Source organism: Ursus maritimus, unplaced genomic scaffold (assembly GCF_017311325.1).
Source record: "Ursus maritimus isolate PB19 unplaced genomic scaffold, ASM1731132v1 scaffold_2, whole genome shotgun sequence".
NCBI lineage: Eukaryota > Metazoa > Chordata > Mammalia > Carnivora > Ursidae > Ursus > Ursus maritimus.
In genome coordinates, this window is record NW_024424452.1 from 78,673,246 (window position 1) to 78,694,081 (window position 20,836).

Sequence of the window (20,836 nt, forward strand, 5' to 3'; positions counted from 1 at the left end):
ATTTCTTTTCCTTGTGTGACTGCTGCAGTTAAGAGTTCCAGTACTATGTCGAAGAGAAGTAGTGAAAGTGGACATCCTTGTCTTGTTTCCTAACTTAGTGGAAAAGCTTTCAATTTTTCACCACTGAGTGTGATGCTGCCTGTAGATTTTTCATATATCACTTTCATTCTGTTGAGGTATGTTCCCTCTAAATCCACTTTGTTGACTTTTTTTTTTTTTTAAGATTTTATTTATTCGACAAAGATAGAGACAGCCAGCGAGAGAGGGAACACAAGCAGGGGGAGCGGGAGAGGAAGAAGCAGGCCCACAGCAGAGGAGCCTGATGTGGGGCTCGATCCCAGAACGACGGGATCACGCCCTGAGCCGAAGGCAGACGCCCAACTGCTGTGCCACCCAGGCGCCCCACACTTTGTTGACTTTTATGACGAATGGCTGTTGTATTTTGTCAAATGCATCTACTGAGATGATCATATGGTTTTTATCTTTCTTGTCAGTTTGAGTATCATGTTGACTGATTTGCCAAAAGTGAACCACTCCCGCATCCCTGAAATAAATCCCTTTGACCGTGGTGAATGACCCTTTATTGTTGACATTGCTTTGCTAATTTTTTTTTTTAGTATTTGTTTTTTTAAAGATTTTATTTATTTGACAGACAGCAAGAGAGGGAACACAAGCAGGGGGAGTTGGAGAGGGAGAAGCAGGCTCCCCACTGAGCAGGGAGCCTGATGTGGGGCTTGATCCCAGGACCCTGGGATCATGACCTGAGCCAAAGGTAGATGCTTAATGACTGAGCCACCCAGCAGCCCCGTAATTTTATTTTTTTAACCTATGTTCATCAGAGATTTAGGCCTGTGGTTTTCTTTTTTTGTAGTATCTCTGCCTAGTTTTTGTATTGGGTAATGGGGGCTATGTAGAATGAATCTGGAAGTTTCCCTTCCTCTTTTAATTACTGGAATAGTTTGAGAAGAATACATATTAACTCTTCTTTAAATGTTTGGTAGAATTCACCTGTGAAGACATCTGGTCCTGGAATTTTGTTGGGAGTTTTTTGATTACCAATTCAACTTCATTACACTAGTAATAGGTCTGTTCAAATTTTCTATCTCTTCCTGATTCGGTTGTTGGAAATTGCAGGTTTCTAGGAATTCATCCATTTCTTCTAGGTTGTCCAATTTGTCGGCATATAATTTTTCAAGTATTCTATTGTAATCAATTGTATTTCTGTAATGTTAGTTGTTATTTCCTCTCTTTAATTTCTGATTTCATTCCTTACTTTTTCTTGGTAAGTTGGGCTAAATGTTTGTCAATTTTGTTTATCTTTCCAAAGAACTCAGCTCTATCATTGATCTTTTCTACTGGTTTTTTTTTTTCACGTCTATTTCATTTATTTCTGTTCTGATCTTCATTATTTCCTTCCATCTACTAGCTTTGAGATTTGTTCTTCTTCTGGCTCCTCTAAGTGTTAGGTTGTTTATTTGAGATTTTTCTTGTTTCTTGGGGTAGAAACAAGCCTGTGTGACTCTAAATGAGCCTGTAGGACTCTAAACTTCCCTCTTAGAAAGGCCTTTGCTGTGTCCTAAAGATTTTGGACTTCACGGTTTTCCTTTTCATTTGTCTCCACGTATTTTATTTTCTCTGTTTTTTTCCTCATTCATTTGTTGCTTAGCATCATGTTGCTTATCCTCCAAGTGTTTGTGTTTTTTCTTGTAATTTATTTCTAGTTTCATACTGTTATGGTCAGAAAAGATGTCTGATATGATTTCAATCCTCTTATGTTCATTTTTTTTATGACCTTACATGTGATCTATCCTAGAGAATGTTCCCTGTGTACTTGAAAAGAATGTGTATTCTGCTGTTTTTGGATAGAATGTTCTATATATGTATCTGTTAGGTCTGTCTGGTCTAATGTGTCTTTCAAAGCCACGGCTTCCTTATTGATTTTCTTTCTGGATGGTCTACCACTGAGGTAAATGAGGTGTTAAAGCTCCCTACCATTTTGTTTTACTGTCAATCTCTCCCTTTGTATCTATTAAATATTTGCTTTATGTAGTTAGGTGCTCCTATGTTGGGTGCAGAGATATTTACAATTACTATATCCTCTTGTTGGATCGATTCCTTTATCACTATGTAATGCCCTTGTCTCTTGCTACAGTCTCTGTTCTAAAGTCTTATTTTTTTTTTTTAAGTTTTGGACATATGAACACATTTAATTACCTGCTACACCATCCTGATGGAAATATGTGGGAAATAGATGGAAACAAGGTTCATGAACTTAGGAAACAGGCAGGCATTTTTAGATCACTTTAGGTTTAGAAATTTACCAGACTATTTTTTAATACTTAAAATAAAACTTTTTTACCACAATAAACAAAACAATGTATTAAAACTGACTTCCAGGGGCACCTGGCTGGTTCAGTCAGTGGAGTATGTGACACTTTGACTGCAGGGTCGTGAATTTGAGCCCCACATTGGGTGTAAAGATTATTAAATAAAAACTTTAAAATAAAAAGCTGACTTCCAGAAATGCCCAAATTATTATTATTATTATTATTATTATATTATTTTTAAAAGATTTTATTTATTGGACACACAGCGAGAGAGGGAACACCAGCAGGGGGAGTGGGAGAGGGAGAAGCAGGCTTCCCGCAGAGCAGGGAGCCCGATGCAGGGCTCAATCCTAGGATCCTGGGATCAGCCTTGAGCCGAAGGCAGACGCTTAATGACTGAGCCACCCAGGTGCCCCCCAAATTATGTTTTTAAACATAATCTAAGTTTCTTTTCACATTTCTTTAAATGTCAAGTTTTCTTTGGCAAATTTATCCAAAATACTAAATTTTAAATTTTAGAGCTTAGTGATACAACAGAGTGCCTTAAACTGATGTTCATCAAGATACCTTTCTCTCAGTCCTAATTGTTTTTACCTTCCTTTTAAAATGTATTATCTTTTAAGTTGTCATTCCCAGAAATACTGGAGAAAAATATTATGAATTAAACACCCACAAAGTCTTCTTCGTTTCTGTTATAGTCTAGGAATTTATCATCTAACACACAGTGGTCTGTCAGCTGAGTAAGGCTGGGTTTCTCCTCAGACAAGGCTAATGCAACTCATAAAGCAACAGCAGCCTGAGACAGGTAAGTCTTCGATCTGTACATTTTGACCAGTTTTAGCCTCCGAAGAAAGTGTGTTCTTTCTCCTCAATCTTTTCACCAATTTTGCTTTTTCATAATCCTCGTTTGGGAAGATCTTCACTTACAAAGCCACTGTGGAGATCGCTGCATGCCTCAGTACCAAGTGATTCAGATTCACATGCACTGATATTCTTTTTTTTTTTTTAAGGTTTATTTTTAAGTAGTCTCTACACCTGACCTGGGGCTCGAACTTACAACCCTGAGATCAAGAGCTGCATGCTCTATCAACTGAGCTAGCCAGGCACCCCTGCCCTGATATTCTTGAAGATATTTTTCAAATATGTACTTTCTTCAAATTCACTGTCTGAATTTTCCTGAAATACCAAACAGTTTTCTTCTGTTGAAGATGCTGGTGTCTCTGGAAAAATCTGATCGTTTTCTTCATTACTACTTTAAGAGGTTTTACCACACTGCAACAGGAATTAAATGAAGATCTAGTTTTCCTTAATCATTCTCTAAGTGTTGCATTTATAGCTTGTTTTCCTGAACTGCTTGTACGGGGAGATGGTGGATTGGCACAGGCCTGCGGAGTGCTAGGTAAAATCACAGCTGAGTCGGATGGGCTTTCCAGCTTGAGAAAGAAACTTTGGTTTACCTCTCCCTCTGCCATCCCCAGAGTGCAGAAAACACGCCTAAGGTACTGTTAGCCTGGCTTTTTTTGTTTTTCACTTCTATTTGCATGGTATATGTTTTTCCATCCCATCACTTTCAGTTTGTATATATCTTCAGGTCTTGAAGTGAGTCTCTTGTAGGCAGCATGTAGATGGGTCTTACTTTTTTATCCATTCCAGTCACTCTATGTCTTTTGGTTAGGGTGGTTAGTCCTTCACATTTAAGTAATTACTGATAGATATGCACTCATTACCGGTTTGTTAATTGTGTCCTTATTGTGTTTGTCTGCTTTTTTCTTCTCTTGCTCTCTTCCCTTGGGGTTTGATATTTTCTTTAGTGTTATGCTTGGATTTATTTTTTGTCTATCTACTTTAATTTCTTCATTTGTGGTTACTACTGGGTTATATAACATCTCGACTGTAGTTTAAGTCTGAACTGAGCGCACTAAATTCCCGCCTTCCATGTTTTATGTATATGATGTCATATTTTACATCTTATTTTGTGTATCCTTAGACTAATTTTCATAGACAAAACTGATTTTAGTACTTAACTTTTCAGGTTTTAACCTCCATATTGGCTTTATAAGTGAATAACCTACTACTTTCAGTATGTTTGCCAATTTAACCAACAAGGTGAAAAATCTATACTCTGAAAACTGTAAGACATTGATGAAAGAAATTGAAGACAACACAAAAAATGGAAAGATACTGCATGGTCACGGATTGGAAGAATTATTATTATTAAAATGTCCATATTACCCAAAGTAATCTAGATTAAGTGCAATCCCTATCAAAATACCAACAGCATTTTTCATAGAACTAGAACAAATTTGTTCTAGCCCTGAATAGCCAAAGCAATCCTGAGAAACAACAAAGCTAGAGGTAGCCCAATCCCAGATTTCAAGATATACCACAAAGCTATAATAATCAAAACAGTATGGTACTGGCACAAAAACAGACACAGGAGGTCAATGGAATAGGAAGCCCAGAAATAAATCTATGCTTTTATAGTCAATTAATCTATGACAAAAGAGGCAAGAATGTACAATGAGGAAAAGACAGTCTTTTCAACAAATGGTGTTGGGAAAACTGGACAGCTTACCTGCAAAAGAATGAAACTGGACCACTTACTTATACCATACACAAGAATAAACTTAATATGGATTAAAGACCTAAATGTGAGACTTGCAGCCATGTAACTCCTAGAAGTATCCTGGATATCAGCCTTAGCAATTATTTTTCTAGATATATCTCCTCAGGCCAGGGAAACAAAAACACAGATAAACTATTGGGACTACACCAAAATAAAAAGCTTTTGCACAGTAAAGGAAACCATCATCAAAACAAAAAGGCAACCTACTGAATGGGAGACAACGTCTACAAACAATACATCCGATAAAGGGTTAATATTTAAGGTATTATAAAGAACTTTTACAACTCAATTCCAAAAAAACAAATAATCCAAATAAAAAATAGGGCGAGGACTTAAACATTTTTTTTTTCAAAGAAGACCTATAGATGGCCAACAGACACATGAAAAGATGCTCAACACCACTAACGATCAGGAAAATAAACATCAAAACCACAATGAGGTATCACCTTACGACTTTCAGAATGGGTAAATCCAATGTTGCCAAGAATGTAGAGAAAATGGACTCCTCCTATACTGTTGGGGGGAATGTATATTGGTGCAGCCACTGTGGGAAACAGTACGAAGTTTCCTCAAAAAATGAATAATAGAAGTACTATACAATCCAGTAATTCCACTAGTGGGTATTTGCACGAAGAAAACAAAAACACTAATTCGAAAGAATACATGCACTCCTACGCTTATTACAGCCTTATTTACAATAGTCAAGATATAAGCAACCCAAGTGTCCAACAATAGATGAATGGATAAAGAAGACGTGGTGTGTATATAGAATGGAATATTACTCAGCCTTAGAAAACAAGATCCTGCCATTTGTGACAACATGGATGGACTCAGAGGTCATTATACTAAGTGAAATAAGTCAAACAGAGAAAGACAAATTCCATATGACTTCACGTATAGGTGAAATCTAAAAAACAAAACAATACAACAAATAAACTATAGTAGAAATTGACCCATAGAACAGAATACTGGTGACTGCCAGAAGGCAGGTAGGTGGGTACATGGGCAAAAGGGGTTAAGGGAAGTGGAAAGTACGGGCTTCCAGTCATGGAATGAATAAGTCACAGGGATGAAAGGCACGGCATAAGGAATAAAATCAGTGCATTGTAGATCGTGTTACTTGGTGGCAGATGGTAGCCACGCTAGTGGTGAGCACAGCATTTTGTAGAGAGTTGTTGAATTACTATGCTGTATCCCTGAAACTAAGAGAATGGTGTGTGTGAACTCTACTTCAATTAAAAAACAAAAAAAGATGGGGGTGGGGGCGCCTGGGTGGCTCAGTCGTTAAGCGTCTGCCTTCAGCCCAGGGCATGATCCTGGCGTTCTGGGATCGAGCCCCACATCGGGCTTCTCTGCTGGGAGCCTGCTTCTTCCTCTCCCTCTCCGTGCTTGTGTTCCCTCTCTCACTGGCTCTCTCTCTCTCTCTGTCAAATAAATAAATAAAATCTTTAAAAAAAAAAAAAAAAAAAAGATGGGGGTGCCTGGGTGGCTCAGTCGGTTAAGCATCTGCCTTCAGCTCAAGTCATGATCCCACGGTTCTGGGATCGAGCCCCACATCAGGCTCCCTGCTTAGCCGGGAGCCTGCTTCTCCCTCTGCCTGCCACTCCCCCTGCTTGTGCTCTCTAATAAATAGATTAAAAAATCTAAAAAACCCAAAAGACAAAAAAACAAAAACAAAAACAAAAAAACAAAAAAAGATGGGATGCCTGGGTGGCTCAGTCGGTTAAGTGTCTGCCTTCGGCTCAGGTCATGATTCCAGGGTCCTGGGGTCAAGCTCCACATTGGGCTCTCTGCTCATTGGGGAGCCTGTTTCTCCCACTCCCAGCTCATGCTCTCCTCCCATTCTCTGTCGCCATCTCTGTCTGTCTCTCTCTCAAATAAATAAATAAAACCTTAAAAAAAAAAAAAAGTAATGTATGGAATTATTGAATCAATGTGTTAGTCACCTGAAAATAATAACACTGTATGTCAATTAATTTCAGTTTTTAAGAAAGAGGTATACATTTCCAGTTATAAAATAAGTAAGTCACAGAGATAGGGAATATAGTCAATAATATTGTAATAACGTCATATGGTGACAATGACTATACTTATCATGGTACACACTGAACAGTACATAGAATTAGCAAATATATATGTTGCACATCTGAAAAAAGAATTATTATTTCCTAATTTCCAAAAGCTTATACATGTGTTCCCACTATGAAATACTTAGAGAATTATATAAGCACAACTGAGTCAATGAATGGTGGATAGTATGTGCTACAGAGTGGACTGGACAGGAGAAATCACCAGGCAAGTAAAGTTTCGTGGAGGCTGTCCCAGAAGAACAGCTCTAAGTTATTTCTGTATGTACGTACTTACGTATACATACATATATACCTCTCCTTGTTCCCAAAAAGATTTAAGTCAGTTTACAAATGAGGAAACCGAGGCATAGGGAACAGGAGACCATAGCGCGTGCTGTGAAAAGCCTGTTAGAAATGTGACATAAGTTTGATTTGTACACTACTGGGTAGGCGACAGAGTCAGGATCAGTTCCTACAACTTACAGAGTCTCTGAAAGGCTCCTGCTGGTTCTCATACCAGAGCCATTTCTTCTGGGGGTCTTCATCAATACTTCCTCCACAACATCTGGTTTCTCAGGGGCCACCTCTTTACTACTCCCTAAATATAGGCAAGTAGCTTAATGCCATACGGTAAAAGCCCTAACCCAGTAGTTCAGAGCACTCAGTTTTCTGCTGATCTGGCTAATCTAGACAAGATTCAAAAGAATTCACAGTACTGAATGGCCTGTATATTATTCAGCCAGCTTCTGTAAGTGGTTTTTTATCTTACTCTGAGCCTTTGATAGTTTGACTACCCTTGAGTTTGAGTTACACTCCTTGATAAGGCTCTTTTGCTTTGTTTCTTTAAAGGTTTATTGATTTGAGAGACAGAGAGGAGAGGAGCAGGAAGAGGGAGAGAGAATCCTGAAGCAGATTCCCCGCTGAGTGCAGGCAAAATCATGACCTGAGCTGAAATCAGGAGTCCGCTGCTTAACTGACTGAGCCGCCCAGGCGCCCCGATAAACTGACTGAGCCGCCCAGGCGCCCCGATAAAATTCCTGAATGCAAGTATTCTATGTCACCAGATAGGTGCAAGACCTTATGATTCAGGAAGCCGGATAGGGCTGACATCCTCTTACTCAAGTTAAGGAGTACAAGAAAGGAAACCTAGATGGAAAGCCACCTTAGCAGACAGAGGTGGGCAAAGGTCAGAGAGGCAGGCTAGGAATTGTTGGGGGAGGAATACTGAAGGCCACCTAGGAGACACGTGGCCAGCCTCAAGGGTCAGCACAGCCTCCCAATGCCTTGACAGTTGAAAGAGGGGGAAGAAGTGGGGGAGACAGAGATCTTAGGTCAAAATAACTGCCAAATTTGTGTGGTTACCAGGCACCATTACTTTCTAAGGGCCATCCAATGAAGCAGTTAAAAGGCTAGTTAGGAATGAATAGTTCTCTTTATTCTGAAACTCACTAAAATCACTTCAAGGGTATGAATTTATGTTGACTAGGAGACTCTGATCATATTCTCCAGAAATTAAATTATTACTAGGTCACAACAGTATCAATAGTGCTCTGATTGGAGAATGATCTTGTGGTAGACAGGGGCATCTGAATTAGCTCACCTGAAGGTCTTTTGGCAAAATGGTATTCTTCCTGAGTGAATTGATCCGCAGCCTCTCATCTGCATATTCACAGGCCATTTTTCGTCTCTTCACATCACGCAACATTTTCCAGTCTACATAATAACCTCGAACTTGGCCTGAAGCTGAGGAAGGAACCATCTAAAAGACAAGGAACAAGGTGAAGGATTGTCAGACCTAGGCTCTGCCAGTGTCTCCCAACCTGTGATCCCTTCTATTGACTATTTATGACCTAATAGCTCTTTTTCTAATAATTTTGGATCAGTTTAATAGCTTAAATAGACTTAACTTAAAATAAGTAACTTCTACAAATGTACATTAATCCAAAATGGTGATAATTAATAATGCCAATAAGGTGTGTTGGAGAGTGAAAAATTTTCTTAGTTTTAATATAATTCTGTTTGCCTTTCACTTAGGCTAATAATTACATGGTTCAAAAACCAAATAAGAATAAAAAGAAACACAGTGTAGATTCCCTCCCACCTCATTCCTTACCTACCCAATGACCACCCCTCTACCTCCAGAGGTCCACCATTACTAGATCCTGTGTATCCTTCCAGACATCTTTGTCTACACAAAGACATATACATACTCCCTCTCCTATATTTCATGCCCTCCCCTTTTTCTCATTTAACAATATATCTTTGAGAGCTTTCATATCCATGTTAAAAAGTTTCTCCATTTTCTTTAGGTTGCATATTCCACTGTCCATACAGTGGACTTGACAGGGTTCAGGGCACACGACCTCAAAATATGGCACCTTGACATTACTGACTACTTCAAGCACAAGGAATTTGAGAAACAGCAGATGCAGGAAAGACTTGCAGACCTCTCCCTGAAGCAGGTGGTAAGACCCTCAGGTGAGTGATGTCCTCCCTATACCTGGCGGGGGGGGGGTGTTGGGGGGAATGGGCAACCTTATTACTGAAGATGGAGGGACACCAAGAGGAATCCGAAAGAACAGGCCTTGCTGTTTGCGGAGTTCACCACACTTAGCTCATACTCCTATCACACTTCCCCACAACTTCCCACTTCACCAGACCTCGCATAAATACTCAGGTTTAACCTTTTGGTCATCACTTCCTTAAAAAGGCTCATGTATGATGTAAAACTTACACATTTGTATGCGTTTCTCCTGTTCATGTCTTTTGTTACAGGGGCCCCAGCTGAGAACTTAGAAGAACAGAAGGAAATGATTTTTTCCTGCTCACGGATGCATCATTTGTTTAATCTGAGACCTCCTGGTGAACAGTGAGATCACACCTACCATTTATCGTCACAAACAATGGTGCACTGAGTAACTACCTACATAAATTACTTCACCTGCATTCCTACAGATCAGCAAGGTACGTTCTTGCAAGCAGAACTGCTGGAGCAAAGGGCACTTTGAAATTATCACTGGCCTAATATTTCTTAGCACAAGTTGTCTAGTAATAAGATAGTACGTTTCTCACTGTCACATGTTTACTTGGTAAAAAGAAACCACAGGCCCAAAATGGCATCACTTGGGCTGGGTCCTCAAAAAAGAGCTTGATACCTAATCTACTCGCAGTTTCAACCTCCCCCAGAAAAAGTCTTAACTGATTAGTCAGGAATTTTCTGATGGGTGCCAATTCATGCCACCTGGGCCCCATCCCCCCAAAGAAAGGTGAGGCCATCTGCATAAGACCTCCTGCTCTTCCCCGCCCAGGGAAAGTGATCTTGCCTGGAAACAACCCTTTTCTTTAGCTAATGATTTTCTTCCCCTACCCTCCTTCCTGTTAAAAAAAAACAAAAACAAACAAAAAAAAAACTCCCATTTTTTTTACACATCCTTAGAGCTCCCTTCTACTTGCTGCTGCCTGATCATGAATCAATTAATTAAGCCAAATTTACTTGGTTAAATCCTGTTTTTTAACAGATTTGGCCATAGCGTGGGGCTATGAATTGAACTTCTGATGGCATTCGGGGACAATGAGAAACACAGGCATGGCACCCTGTGAACCCTTTTGAGTTCAGTCCTTCTTGCCATTTCTGAGGGCCACTGCTAAGTCCCCCTAGGTTTCAGCTTTGCTCCTCTTGCACTGGAGATACTGATCTAATTGGCTTTCTAGTCCGGGGTTAATGGGTCCATCTAGACTGACGGGGATCCTAATAGAGCGCCTGTCCTTCTCACTTGGTTTATTCTGCAATTCCACATTGGAATCCCTTCCCCAGTTCCAGCCTGTGTTCCCCACTTACTGGGGTTTGCTGGTTTATTCCCTTTCCCATTTCCTGTCTGCAGTTTCCCTGAATGGAGTCTGCTGACTTAGTCCACGATGGCGCACCCGGTCTTCTGTTGGCCAGTCTGCAGTGACATGTTTTCATTCGTGCTGGTGTGGTGAGGTGCATGTTTACCTTGTTCTGTGTACATAAAGGCTATAGCTAACAGGGATCCTGAAGACCAAAAAGCCGCAAAAAATTGGTGGGCACAGGTCAAGCGAATGAGAGCAGTTAGAGTGCTTGCCATCTAACTCGAAGACTCCTGTGTTAGGGGAAGTTGGTCATGGAAAGGGTTAGATAGACAGCGGGTCACGAGCCAACCTCAAGAAACTCCCATGCAATGAGATACAATGTGAAACAACACAGTTCCCCACCCGGAAGCACACCCCTCCTACACAGGAGACTGGTTCTGAGAGACCCAAGGCTTAGCTGAAGCAGTTAATGTGCACACAAACACCAAAACAGACCAACACGGGGTGAAGGTTTTCCTTTCTTCTTGTTCTCTGTCCTAAGAGTTTTGGCTTTGTGACCAGCAAGAATATTCTCTGTGGTCTCCACCATCTGGAGGGTGCACTTACTGGGGTGCACATCTATGGCCAGTTGAACACACTGGGGATCTGCGACACACACTTACAAGCAGAGCTCTCTTTGTCTGGCAGTGCCGGCTCTCAGGAGAGTTTGTCCTAAGAGGTCCCAGCCCATAATGGGCCTTTGTCGTCTCAACCTACGTTGCTTGTTAGCTCTAGAAAATCCAATTCCAGACTACCTGCCTGGGATCGCAGATTAGGGGGTTTGTGACTAAAGGTGATTCATGTTTGTGGGAGACTGGAGACCGTGTACACACATCATTCTTATCACCTATGCAATGAAGTCTTTGCTTTCTTATTCTTTGGAGTAAACTTTTGGATCAAGGGGGTGCATTATCTACATCCTCTGGATGCCTCTTGTCTTTGGGTAAACCATAAAAAGGCTTATTGGTATGAGTCGATATTAAATTGAATGTGACCCTACTTGTCAATGGACAGACAATGGACCCTTTAAATTGGATATATTTGAAAAAAAAATTCTTTAGAAAGAGCTCTCAAATGCCTTATTAGTATAATGGCTGGCCCCAGGGACTCCTTTGACAAGCTAAAAGAACAAAAATTAGACTTAAGACAAATAAGGTCCACATCCAATGAAAATCCCCCTCCTTAAAATCCAGCCCCATCCGCCTGTTTTAACTTCCCCTTCCCTACAAAATTTACAGAGAGCACTCAGCTTAATCTCTTGGTTCAAAGTATACAGGCTACTCCTGTAAATGCCAAAAGCCAGACAGTGAATTTAGCAGAATCACTGGGAACAAACTGTAGGGTTTGCTTTACCATAACCAATCCCTGCCAGCTGCATGCACCTTCACGCAATGATCTTTGTAGATATATCCTTGATACCTCCTCCCCCAACAAAGAATTCATGTCCCCTGAAAAGCAGCACACTTTTTAAGGTATAAAGCTAATACTTTATACCAATAGAAGGTTAACAGACACCAAAGTTGAACTGTATAACCAGAAAGTAAGTCTCGTTTGAATGGCTTTATTTTACCCAGATTTTACAAAGACAGAAATCTTTTGGTTCTCATTTTAGCTAAAAATCTGCCTAATAAGAAGAAATAAATCTAGTTAAAAAGGTGGGCCGGTTCTTTGATATTCAGGTTATAATCCAGTTCTTTGGAGAATTAAAAACTGTCTTTGTCTTAAGAATCTCTACAAAACCAGAAAGAAACTCTAGAAACAAGTCAAAAGCCATCTATCTTTACCAATGCCCAAACCTCCTCCCAAACCCTCCTCTCAAAATGTGCATATTATAAAATATATACATGCAAAACTTTAGGGAGAAGTTTCTCATCCCCCGCCCCCACCCCATACAGAGAGGTATTTGGAAATAAGGCCTGTATGTCCTCTCCACAAATACTAGTAAAAACAAATGCTATAAATTTTTGCTTACATCTTGTCTATTTGTGTCCATATATGTTGTAAATATGAGATATTTTCTCTACCTCCACAAGGTACTGCTAAAATTAATTAGTAAGAGAGCTCTACTTAGTTGGTTTGAAGGCAAGTGCTTGTAAAATTCGGGCATTCTAAAACTCTCAGAAAGAGAGAAACTAAACCAAATGTTTTTCAAGTTCATGTGATACGAAAAAATATTTGAAATGAAAACTAGTTTAAAACAGACAAGTCTTTCAAGGTATCAATATTAAATATAAAACCTTATTCTACCTAAGTTATCTCTTAGACATCTGCCCACCAAAAAATAATACCTTAGGATAATGACTTTGTCTAATGTTTAATAAAGTTTTGGTAGATAATCTAAACTTAATTATTTAACAAATAGATTAAATAAATAAAAAGTCTGAGCTAAATTTTTAAAATAGTGTCTCCAAATCTTTTGGGTAACTTGAAACCTTAAAGTTTTCCTAAGTTAAATAATGAGGTAAGTTAAATTCATTAAATATCTAGATCACTTCCAAATAAGACAAAATACTGAAACATTAATTATTAAACACAGATTTATCTACTTTTGGATTCTTATTAGAGAGAATCTAAAGGATATTTAGATATGTTAATGGTACAGGAAAAAATTTAAAAAGGCACACATATGCTTCTACATAATATGAAATGTATTCATAAATTTGCAAATTTAAGGAATGCTGGTTAACAGACCATTCACAATTGCTTATTTCTTAGTTTTCACTACAAATTAAAGTTTCTAAAGTTAGAAACTTGAATTAATATGTGTAATTAAAGCTACTAAAAACAAGGGAAACAGCTCTGTATGCCAAGAAAGGAGGATGTTTTCAGTAAAAAAAAAAAAAAAAAAGTATGAGAAACAGAGATGGATTTTTTGTTCAGGGGAAAAAAATTAATTTTGTACTAAAACGAGGCTGGTTGTTTAAAGAAAAACAACAAAAACTGAATATAGGGGAAAAAAAGAGTCATAGAATGTTTGTGGAAAAGGAATATTTGAAAAGGAATTTTAATATGTGGTCAAGCTGGTTAAGATTAAAATAAGTTTATTTTAAAAAATGAGTTTTGGGGTGCCTGGGTGGAACAGTCAGTTGAGCATCCAACCCTTGATTTTGGCTCAGGTCCTGACGTCAGGGCCGTGAGATCGAATCCAATGCTGGGCTCAGCATGGAGTCAGCTTAAGACTGTCTCCCTCTCCCTCTGGCCCTCCCCTCTGTGCTCCCACATCCTCTTTCTCTAAATACATAAAATCTTTTTTTAAAAAGGACACTCAAGTGACTGAGCCACCCAGACACCCCTAAATAAATAAAATCTTAAAAAAAAAAAAAGAGTTTTAAGATACCTCAAAAGGGGTATCTGGATGGCTCAGTTCATAGAGCATGTGACTCTTGATCTCAGGCTCATGAGTTCAAGCTTTTGGGTGTAGAGCTTACTTAAAAAAAAAAAAAATGAAAGAAAGAAAAAGAGGAGTAGGTGCCTGAGTGGCTCCACACCATGTGGTGCCTACTTTAAAAAAAAAAAGTTTTAACATCAAAAGCTGGTACCAGGGCACTTGGGTGGTTCAGCTGGTTAAGCATCAGACTCTCGATTACAGCTCAAGTTATATCTCAGGGTCATGAGATTGAGTCCCATGTGGGGCTCTGTGCTCAGTGGGGAGTCTGCTTGAGTCTCTCTCCTCCTCTTTCCTCCCCCATTTATGTGCATGCTCTCTCTCTCTCTCTCTAATGACCAAAGAGGAGTGCCTATGGCTCAGTTGGTTAAGCGTCTGCCTTCAAAAACAGTCTACCTGCAATGTCTGATCTGTTTAGGCCATAATCCTAAAAAAAACTGTTTGTGCTCCCAGAGGCTTCAGACCTCCTTGTGGACCCTTTGAACACCTGCAGCTGGACTTCATTTAACTGCCACTTAGTATGGGTGATCAATATGATGTACTGTATGTGTGTTTTCTGAATGGGCTGAAGCTTTCCCCCCTGCTGCAAGGCTGATGTCCCCACAAGAGCAAAGAAATGGTTAGGAACTGTATTTCCCACCTGGGGTATACTTTCCATGATCTTCAAAGACCAAAGCACCCACTTCACTGGGTAAATCATACAAACATTAACAAAAACCCTGCAAACCTTTTGGGATTCTATCAATATATGAAATTCTGCTGACCTCTTGTTGTCTCATGCTAGTATGACTAGCTACTGCAAATCTTTACTACCTTAAGCTAAACCCTATCATCAACAGGTAAATAAAGCTTTCTTTGAATCCCAGTTCAAAGGATCCTATTGGTTACAGTCTGGAACCTGAGGACTGGGCGTTTTGGAAACATCATCAGAGAAAAACAGCTCTCGAGCCCCGCTGGAAAAGACCTTACCAAGTGTTCCTGACCACTGACATGGCTACAAAACTAAAAGGTATTAAGCCTTGGGTACACTCAGCTAAAAAACACGCTACCTGACACCTGGTCCATACAGACGCTGCAGACCTCTAAATCAAATCGACAAGGAAGAGAAGTAACTGACACGGAGGTAGACTGCTTCCACCCGAGATGACAGATCAAGTCTTCACAATACAAACATAAAACCCATTCTCCTTTTCCTGTCCTTTAATCTGGCACTCCCTGGAAAGATGAACATCCTCAGGCCCTGGCTAAGAGGGGGTAACCTATTTTACTTCAGGCTAGGAGAAAATCTAACTGTGCTCTTAACTTTTCACAAGCAAAATAAGACACCTTATTGGTCGATTCCCCAGAGTTCACATTGTTGAGTTAAAAAGGACCTACCAGGAGGCTTTCATGACTCAGGATTTATTCCTTTTGATAGGTCCATATTTCTCTCGGGGATAAACATAAATGAGACTATGATCGAGAACTGCTCCTTAATTCTTAAAATTATTGCAAAATCTGTTGCTAAAGCAAAAGCAGCCCATTAAAGATCCTTAGACTCTCTAGCCAAAGTTGTCCTTGATAAGGAAATAGCTCTTGATTATCTTTTATCTGAGCCAGGTGTCGGTCCTTCCCGCCACCACCACCTGCTGTGCCGGGGTTAACACTTCTGAGGAAGCTGATGCTCACTTATGTGAGATCAAAGAACAAGTCACTTGTCTTAAAAAGGTAGCTCCTTCCACGACGCCTTTTTTTGACTTACTTAATTTTGAATAGTTTGGGTCTTGGGGACTACAGCTCTATAGTACACTCCATACACTGGGAATTATCTTGCTTATATTAATCATAATAACTTCCCTGGTGCACTGTATTCTCTCAAAAGTTTTATTTTTTATTTATTTTAAAGATTTTATTTATTTATTTGACAGAGAGAGAGACAGCCAGCAAGAGGGAACTCAGGCAGGGGGAGTGGGAGAGGAAGAAGCAGGTTTCCAGTGGAGGAGCCTGATGTGGGGCTCGATCCCAGGACCCTGGGATCACGCCCTGAGCCGAAGGCAGACGCTTAACGACTGAGCCCCCCAGGTGCCCCTTTCAAAGGTTTTACATGCCTGTTCACAGCGGCTAAACATCAAGCAAATGATCAACGACTTGAAACATCTCACGGTGCCTGGCTGGCTCAGTCGGGAGAGCGTGCGACTCAATCTTGACTGTGAGTCTGAGCCCCACATCAGGCACAGAGATTACTTCTTAAAAAATTTTAAAAATCAAGAAAAGAGACTTGAAACATCTAAGGAACAAAGAAAATGACCAACTTAAAAAACTGAACCTGAAGCCATGACCTGTGAATATCCCAGAGGTTAGGCCAAACTGTCATGACTTACAGATACCACACAAATGAATAATAAAAATTGCCAGAACTTGAGATTGGTCACTGAGTGGCGCTAAGGCCTTCAATTCTGATCACATTTCTGTTAGGCTGAGAGTCTGACCATAAGGGGGTAATTAGTTGTAAAACAGAAAACCACAGGCCCAAGATGGCATTACTCAGGCCAAGTCCTCAAACCAGAGCTTAATACCTGATCTACTCACAGTTTCAACTTCCCCAACAAAAGTAGTCTTCACTGGTTAGTCAGGAATTCTCTGCCGGGACCAATAAGTGCCACATGGGCCTTCCATCCCCCAAAGGAAGAGGAAGTAATCTGTATGATAAGACCCACTGCTCATCCCTGTAAGGCAAAGTGACCATGCCTGGAACAATCCTTTTCTTTTTGCTAATAACTTTCTTTCCCTACCCTCTTTCCTATAAAAACCTTCATTTTGTAGAGTCCTGTGAGCTGCCCTCTACTTGCTAGATGGGATGATTCCTCATTCCAGAATCATTTAATAAAGCCAATTAGATCTTCAAATTCACACAGCTCAGTTTTGTTTCTTAATATAGTGAAGGCATAGACTGTATACACCACTAAAACTCAAGTCTCTCCCAAACCAGAGCAAACATTACATGTTAATTAATTAAATTTCAGCTATGGAGGGACACCTGGGTGGCACAGTTGGTTAGGTGTCCGACCCTTGGTTTGGGCTCAGGTTTTGATCTCAGGTTGTTGAGATCAAACCTTGAGAGTCGGGCTATCTGCTCAGTGTGGAGTCTGCTTGGGATTCTCTCTCCCTCTACCCCTCCTTCCCGCCCCCCTCCACACTCACTCACTTTCTAAAAGAAATAAACCTTAAATTTTTCAGCTATGGAAAGTAATGGTGACTTCCAATAAAAGCTGTTTATAGAATATATGTATGGCATTATACAGAATGTAAAACTGAAAATGAGATTACTAGAATGCCAACATTTAAAAAAATCTATTAATAAAAGATAAACTGAACGTATTCAATGCTAAAAGTCTCATGGGGAAAGACAACAATTCTACAATCATCTTTGGAAATAAGACAAGCACAAATGGAATTTCAATATTGATTTGACACATGACTGAGTCAAATGAATACCATGCTCCCTGGGGCTGGAAACAAATGTCATGGAAGAAGGGGCTTCAGCAAAGCTTTGAAGGAACTGTCAGGATTCTGATACAGCTGGGGGGCAGGGGAGGGGAGAGAAGATAGTTAGTTCAAAACAAACAAGAAAATGAACAAGGTAAGATTCATAAGACTAGGAGAGATCATTCTGGCTGAAAGAAACAATTTGTGTTGAAGGGCAACCCAAGGTGCACTTTGACCCATGAAACTGAACGTTAAGGAGACTTAGAAAACAAAATTAAACATTTTCCTCCAATCTTTTTCCAAGCTATTCCTAATCAACTTTCTCCCTACCATCTCCTCACAGGCTTCTATTTATTCTTAACATCTTTCATTCCTTTTTTGTGTAACTTTTTTTTCCGGCTAGAAAAGAAATTCACTCTTAAAACATTTAGTGCTCTACTATTTCTTCTGTGAATGTTTTGTCCTTGGCCTACATTTATACTATCAATATTTTATCGGTTTCTAACAGTGCTTTATACATTAAGATTGCATTCTATTCTGTTCTATACACCTTCTATCCCCCCTCACACCTGTCTTTACCTTCCAAAATGCTCTTCAACTCATGCTCTACAGTTATCAAAATCTAAATCTCAACTTCTCTTAACATCTTATTTTTGCTCTAGCTGAATCCTGAATCCCTCCTGATGGGTTCCCCTGTAGTTTTTTTTTTTCTCCCATGACTGGGCATGGAGGTGGGGGAAGTGTATTCCTTGCCCTTAAGGACAGCTCCCAAACTTTCCTTCCTGAAAGGAACTTTGACTCTCCTGCTTTTGGCTTATACCTCCCACTGCCCCTCACTCCCACACTCATCTACCATAGCCCCTCCCTCTCATTTTTCACAGAATCTAGATCCTGGCTCACTGTCACTCTCCAATATTCTTGTCCTAATTCCTGGTGATCTCAATATACAAGGAATTATGTCTTTATCTTTCTGTTCCTCGAACCCCTCTCCTCCAGTGATTTTTGTACTCCCTTCCATGCCCTAGGTCGTTTATTACCAATAATCACAAGCTTTCGGTTATCTCAGTTTTGCGTGTCTCATTCTCTATCACTGCTTTCTCACTTGCTCCTTCAAACACTCCAACAACAACCTCTGTGAGGTTTTTAATTCATTGATCCTACCACCTTTTCACTCTCAGCTTTTGATTTCCTGTCTCTCCCTTACCCAGCCTGAATTCCACAGTGCGTAAATACAATGTTGTATTTCATACAATCTCAACTCCCTGGCCCCTCTCTCACATCACTGTACTTGCTCCAATTCTTGTCACTAGTTTTGCTGTCTGCTCCTATTTCACACCATTTCCTCTTCCCTTAAATCCCTAACACCTGCTCCCATACCCTCACACTCTACTGATGACTTATCTTTAATTATAAAATTAGAAGCAATCAGGAAAGAACTTCCATAACACCCACTATTATATCTACCCATTTACTAGCATCTGTAATCATATGCTGTACATTCTCTCCTGTTATTGAATATCCACTCTAATACAGTAGCCGCTAACCCCATATTGCTACTGAACACTTGAAATGTAATTAGTGCAACTGGGGAATGTAATTCCTAATGTTATTTAATTTTAATTCATTAAAAATTTAAACGGAAGCAGCTGTAAATATTAAACAACTTTACTGTTTGGGTAGGACTACATTTTCCATTTTAATGGTGGAAAATTTGGCATCCAAACTGAGATGTGCTGTAAGTAAAATTCAAACTGGATTTTGAAGATCTAGTACGAAAAAAGAATGTAAATTTCTCATAAGTCATCTTCATAGATTATATATTGAGGTTAGTATTTTGGATATGTTGGCTTCAAATATTTAATTAAAATTAATTTCATGTTTCTTTTTACTTTTTTTAACATAGCTACTAGAATATTTTATTTTTTAAAAAAGATTTTATTTGAGAGTGAGCGAGAAAGAGAGCATGAACAGGGGCAGAGGGAGGGGGACAAGCAGACTGCCCTCTCAGCAGGGAGCCCAACATGAAGGTCGATCCCAGGACCCTCGGATCATGACCCCAGCCCAAGGCAGAAGCTTAACCGACTGAGCCATCCAGGTGTGTATGTAGTTGGCATTATATTTCTATTGGACAACACTACCACAAATGACGAACTGTCCCTGTTTCTAAGACTAAACAATGGAACATGAGACCCATCACCTCTTATCTACACAAAGGTACAGCTCCACAATTCTTCTCTTAATTTTTTCCACACTACAAGATCTTTCCCGTTAACACAAAAACATAGTTACTTCTGTCACGTGCAAAAACAAGGACACCAAACCCCCCTCTTAACCCAGCAGCTACCGACCCATTTTTCTGCTCCCCTTGCAGCAAAACATCAAAGCAAAGGTTTGTCTATACTCATAGTCTCTCAATTTCTTTCCTCTCGTTCTCTCTCGAACACTTTGGCCCCCGTCACGCCACTGAAACTACTATGATGAAGACTCCAACAACTTCCACGCTGCTAAGACCAATACCCAATTCTCAGCGCTTTTAACTGGCCTGTCAACTCTGAGCACATAACTCCCTGCTCCCTGAATTGCTGTCGTCGCCTGCTTCCGAGCCACCACACTCTCTGGGCTTTCCGTCCCTCGCTGAACTCCCGTCAAGTCTCCTTTGCTCGGCTCTCGTCGCTTAACGCTGGAGTCCCTAAGGCCTCAATCCACGGACCCCTTCTCTTCTCCACCTGCACTCACTTCTTATAAATCGGCGGCGATATGCAGCTTTCAATACCAGTTATAGGCTTACGAACACCAAATTTACATCTGCAGCTCGGACCTCCCCTGGGACGGGTCCGCACTGGGCGCCACAGGTGGCACAGTAGCAGAGGACCCGTGGGCTTGGGGATTCAGTGGGGAGGACGGCGCGTGGGGCTAAGGGCGCAGGGCTGACCTGCCGGACGGTCCGCAGCAGAGAGCCCAGCATGGAGGCCGCCATGTTGTCCGCCGCAAACGCCGAGCCGCGGGAATTTCGTTGACTGCGAATACGGCGGGGACGCGAGGGGCGGGGCCCGGGGCGCAGGGGGGAGGGACGAGGGTGGGTCTTTAGCCTCCC

At 40.4% G+C, this 20,836-nt stretch overlaps 1 protein-coding gene and 1 pseudogene across 2 annotated transcripts in view; both read right to left on the reverse strand.

The window, feature by feature from the left end:
• MRPS14 (mitochondrial ribosomal protein S14) overlaps nucleotides 1-20,831 on the reverse strand; it is a 29,123-nt gene extending 8,292 nt beyond the window's left edge. Inside the window, exons 1-2 of one of the 2 annotated variants that reach the window (XM_008696611.2) lie at nucleotides 20,675-20,831; nucleotides 8,623-8,781 (exon numbers count right to left, since the gene is read on the reverse strand). In XM_008696611.2, the coding sequence (XP_008694833.1) occupies nucleotides 8,623-8,781; nucleotides 20,675-20,719 (204 nt within the window). In that variant the 5' untranslated portion in view covers nucleotides 20,720-20,831. Of the gene's footprint in view, nucleotides 1-8,622; nucleotides 8,782-20,478; nucleotides 20,602-20,674 lie in introns of those variants that run through there. The other variant, XM_040636239.1, reaches the window with a different exon arrangement.
• LOC121104007 lies at nucleotides 2,989-4,488 on the reverse strand (annotated as a pseudogene).
• Nucleotides 20,832-20,836: the final 5 nt, after the last annotated feature.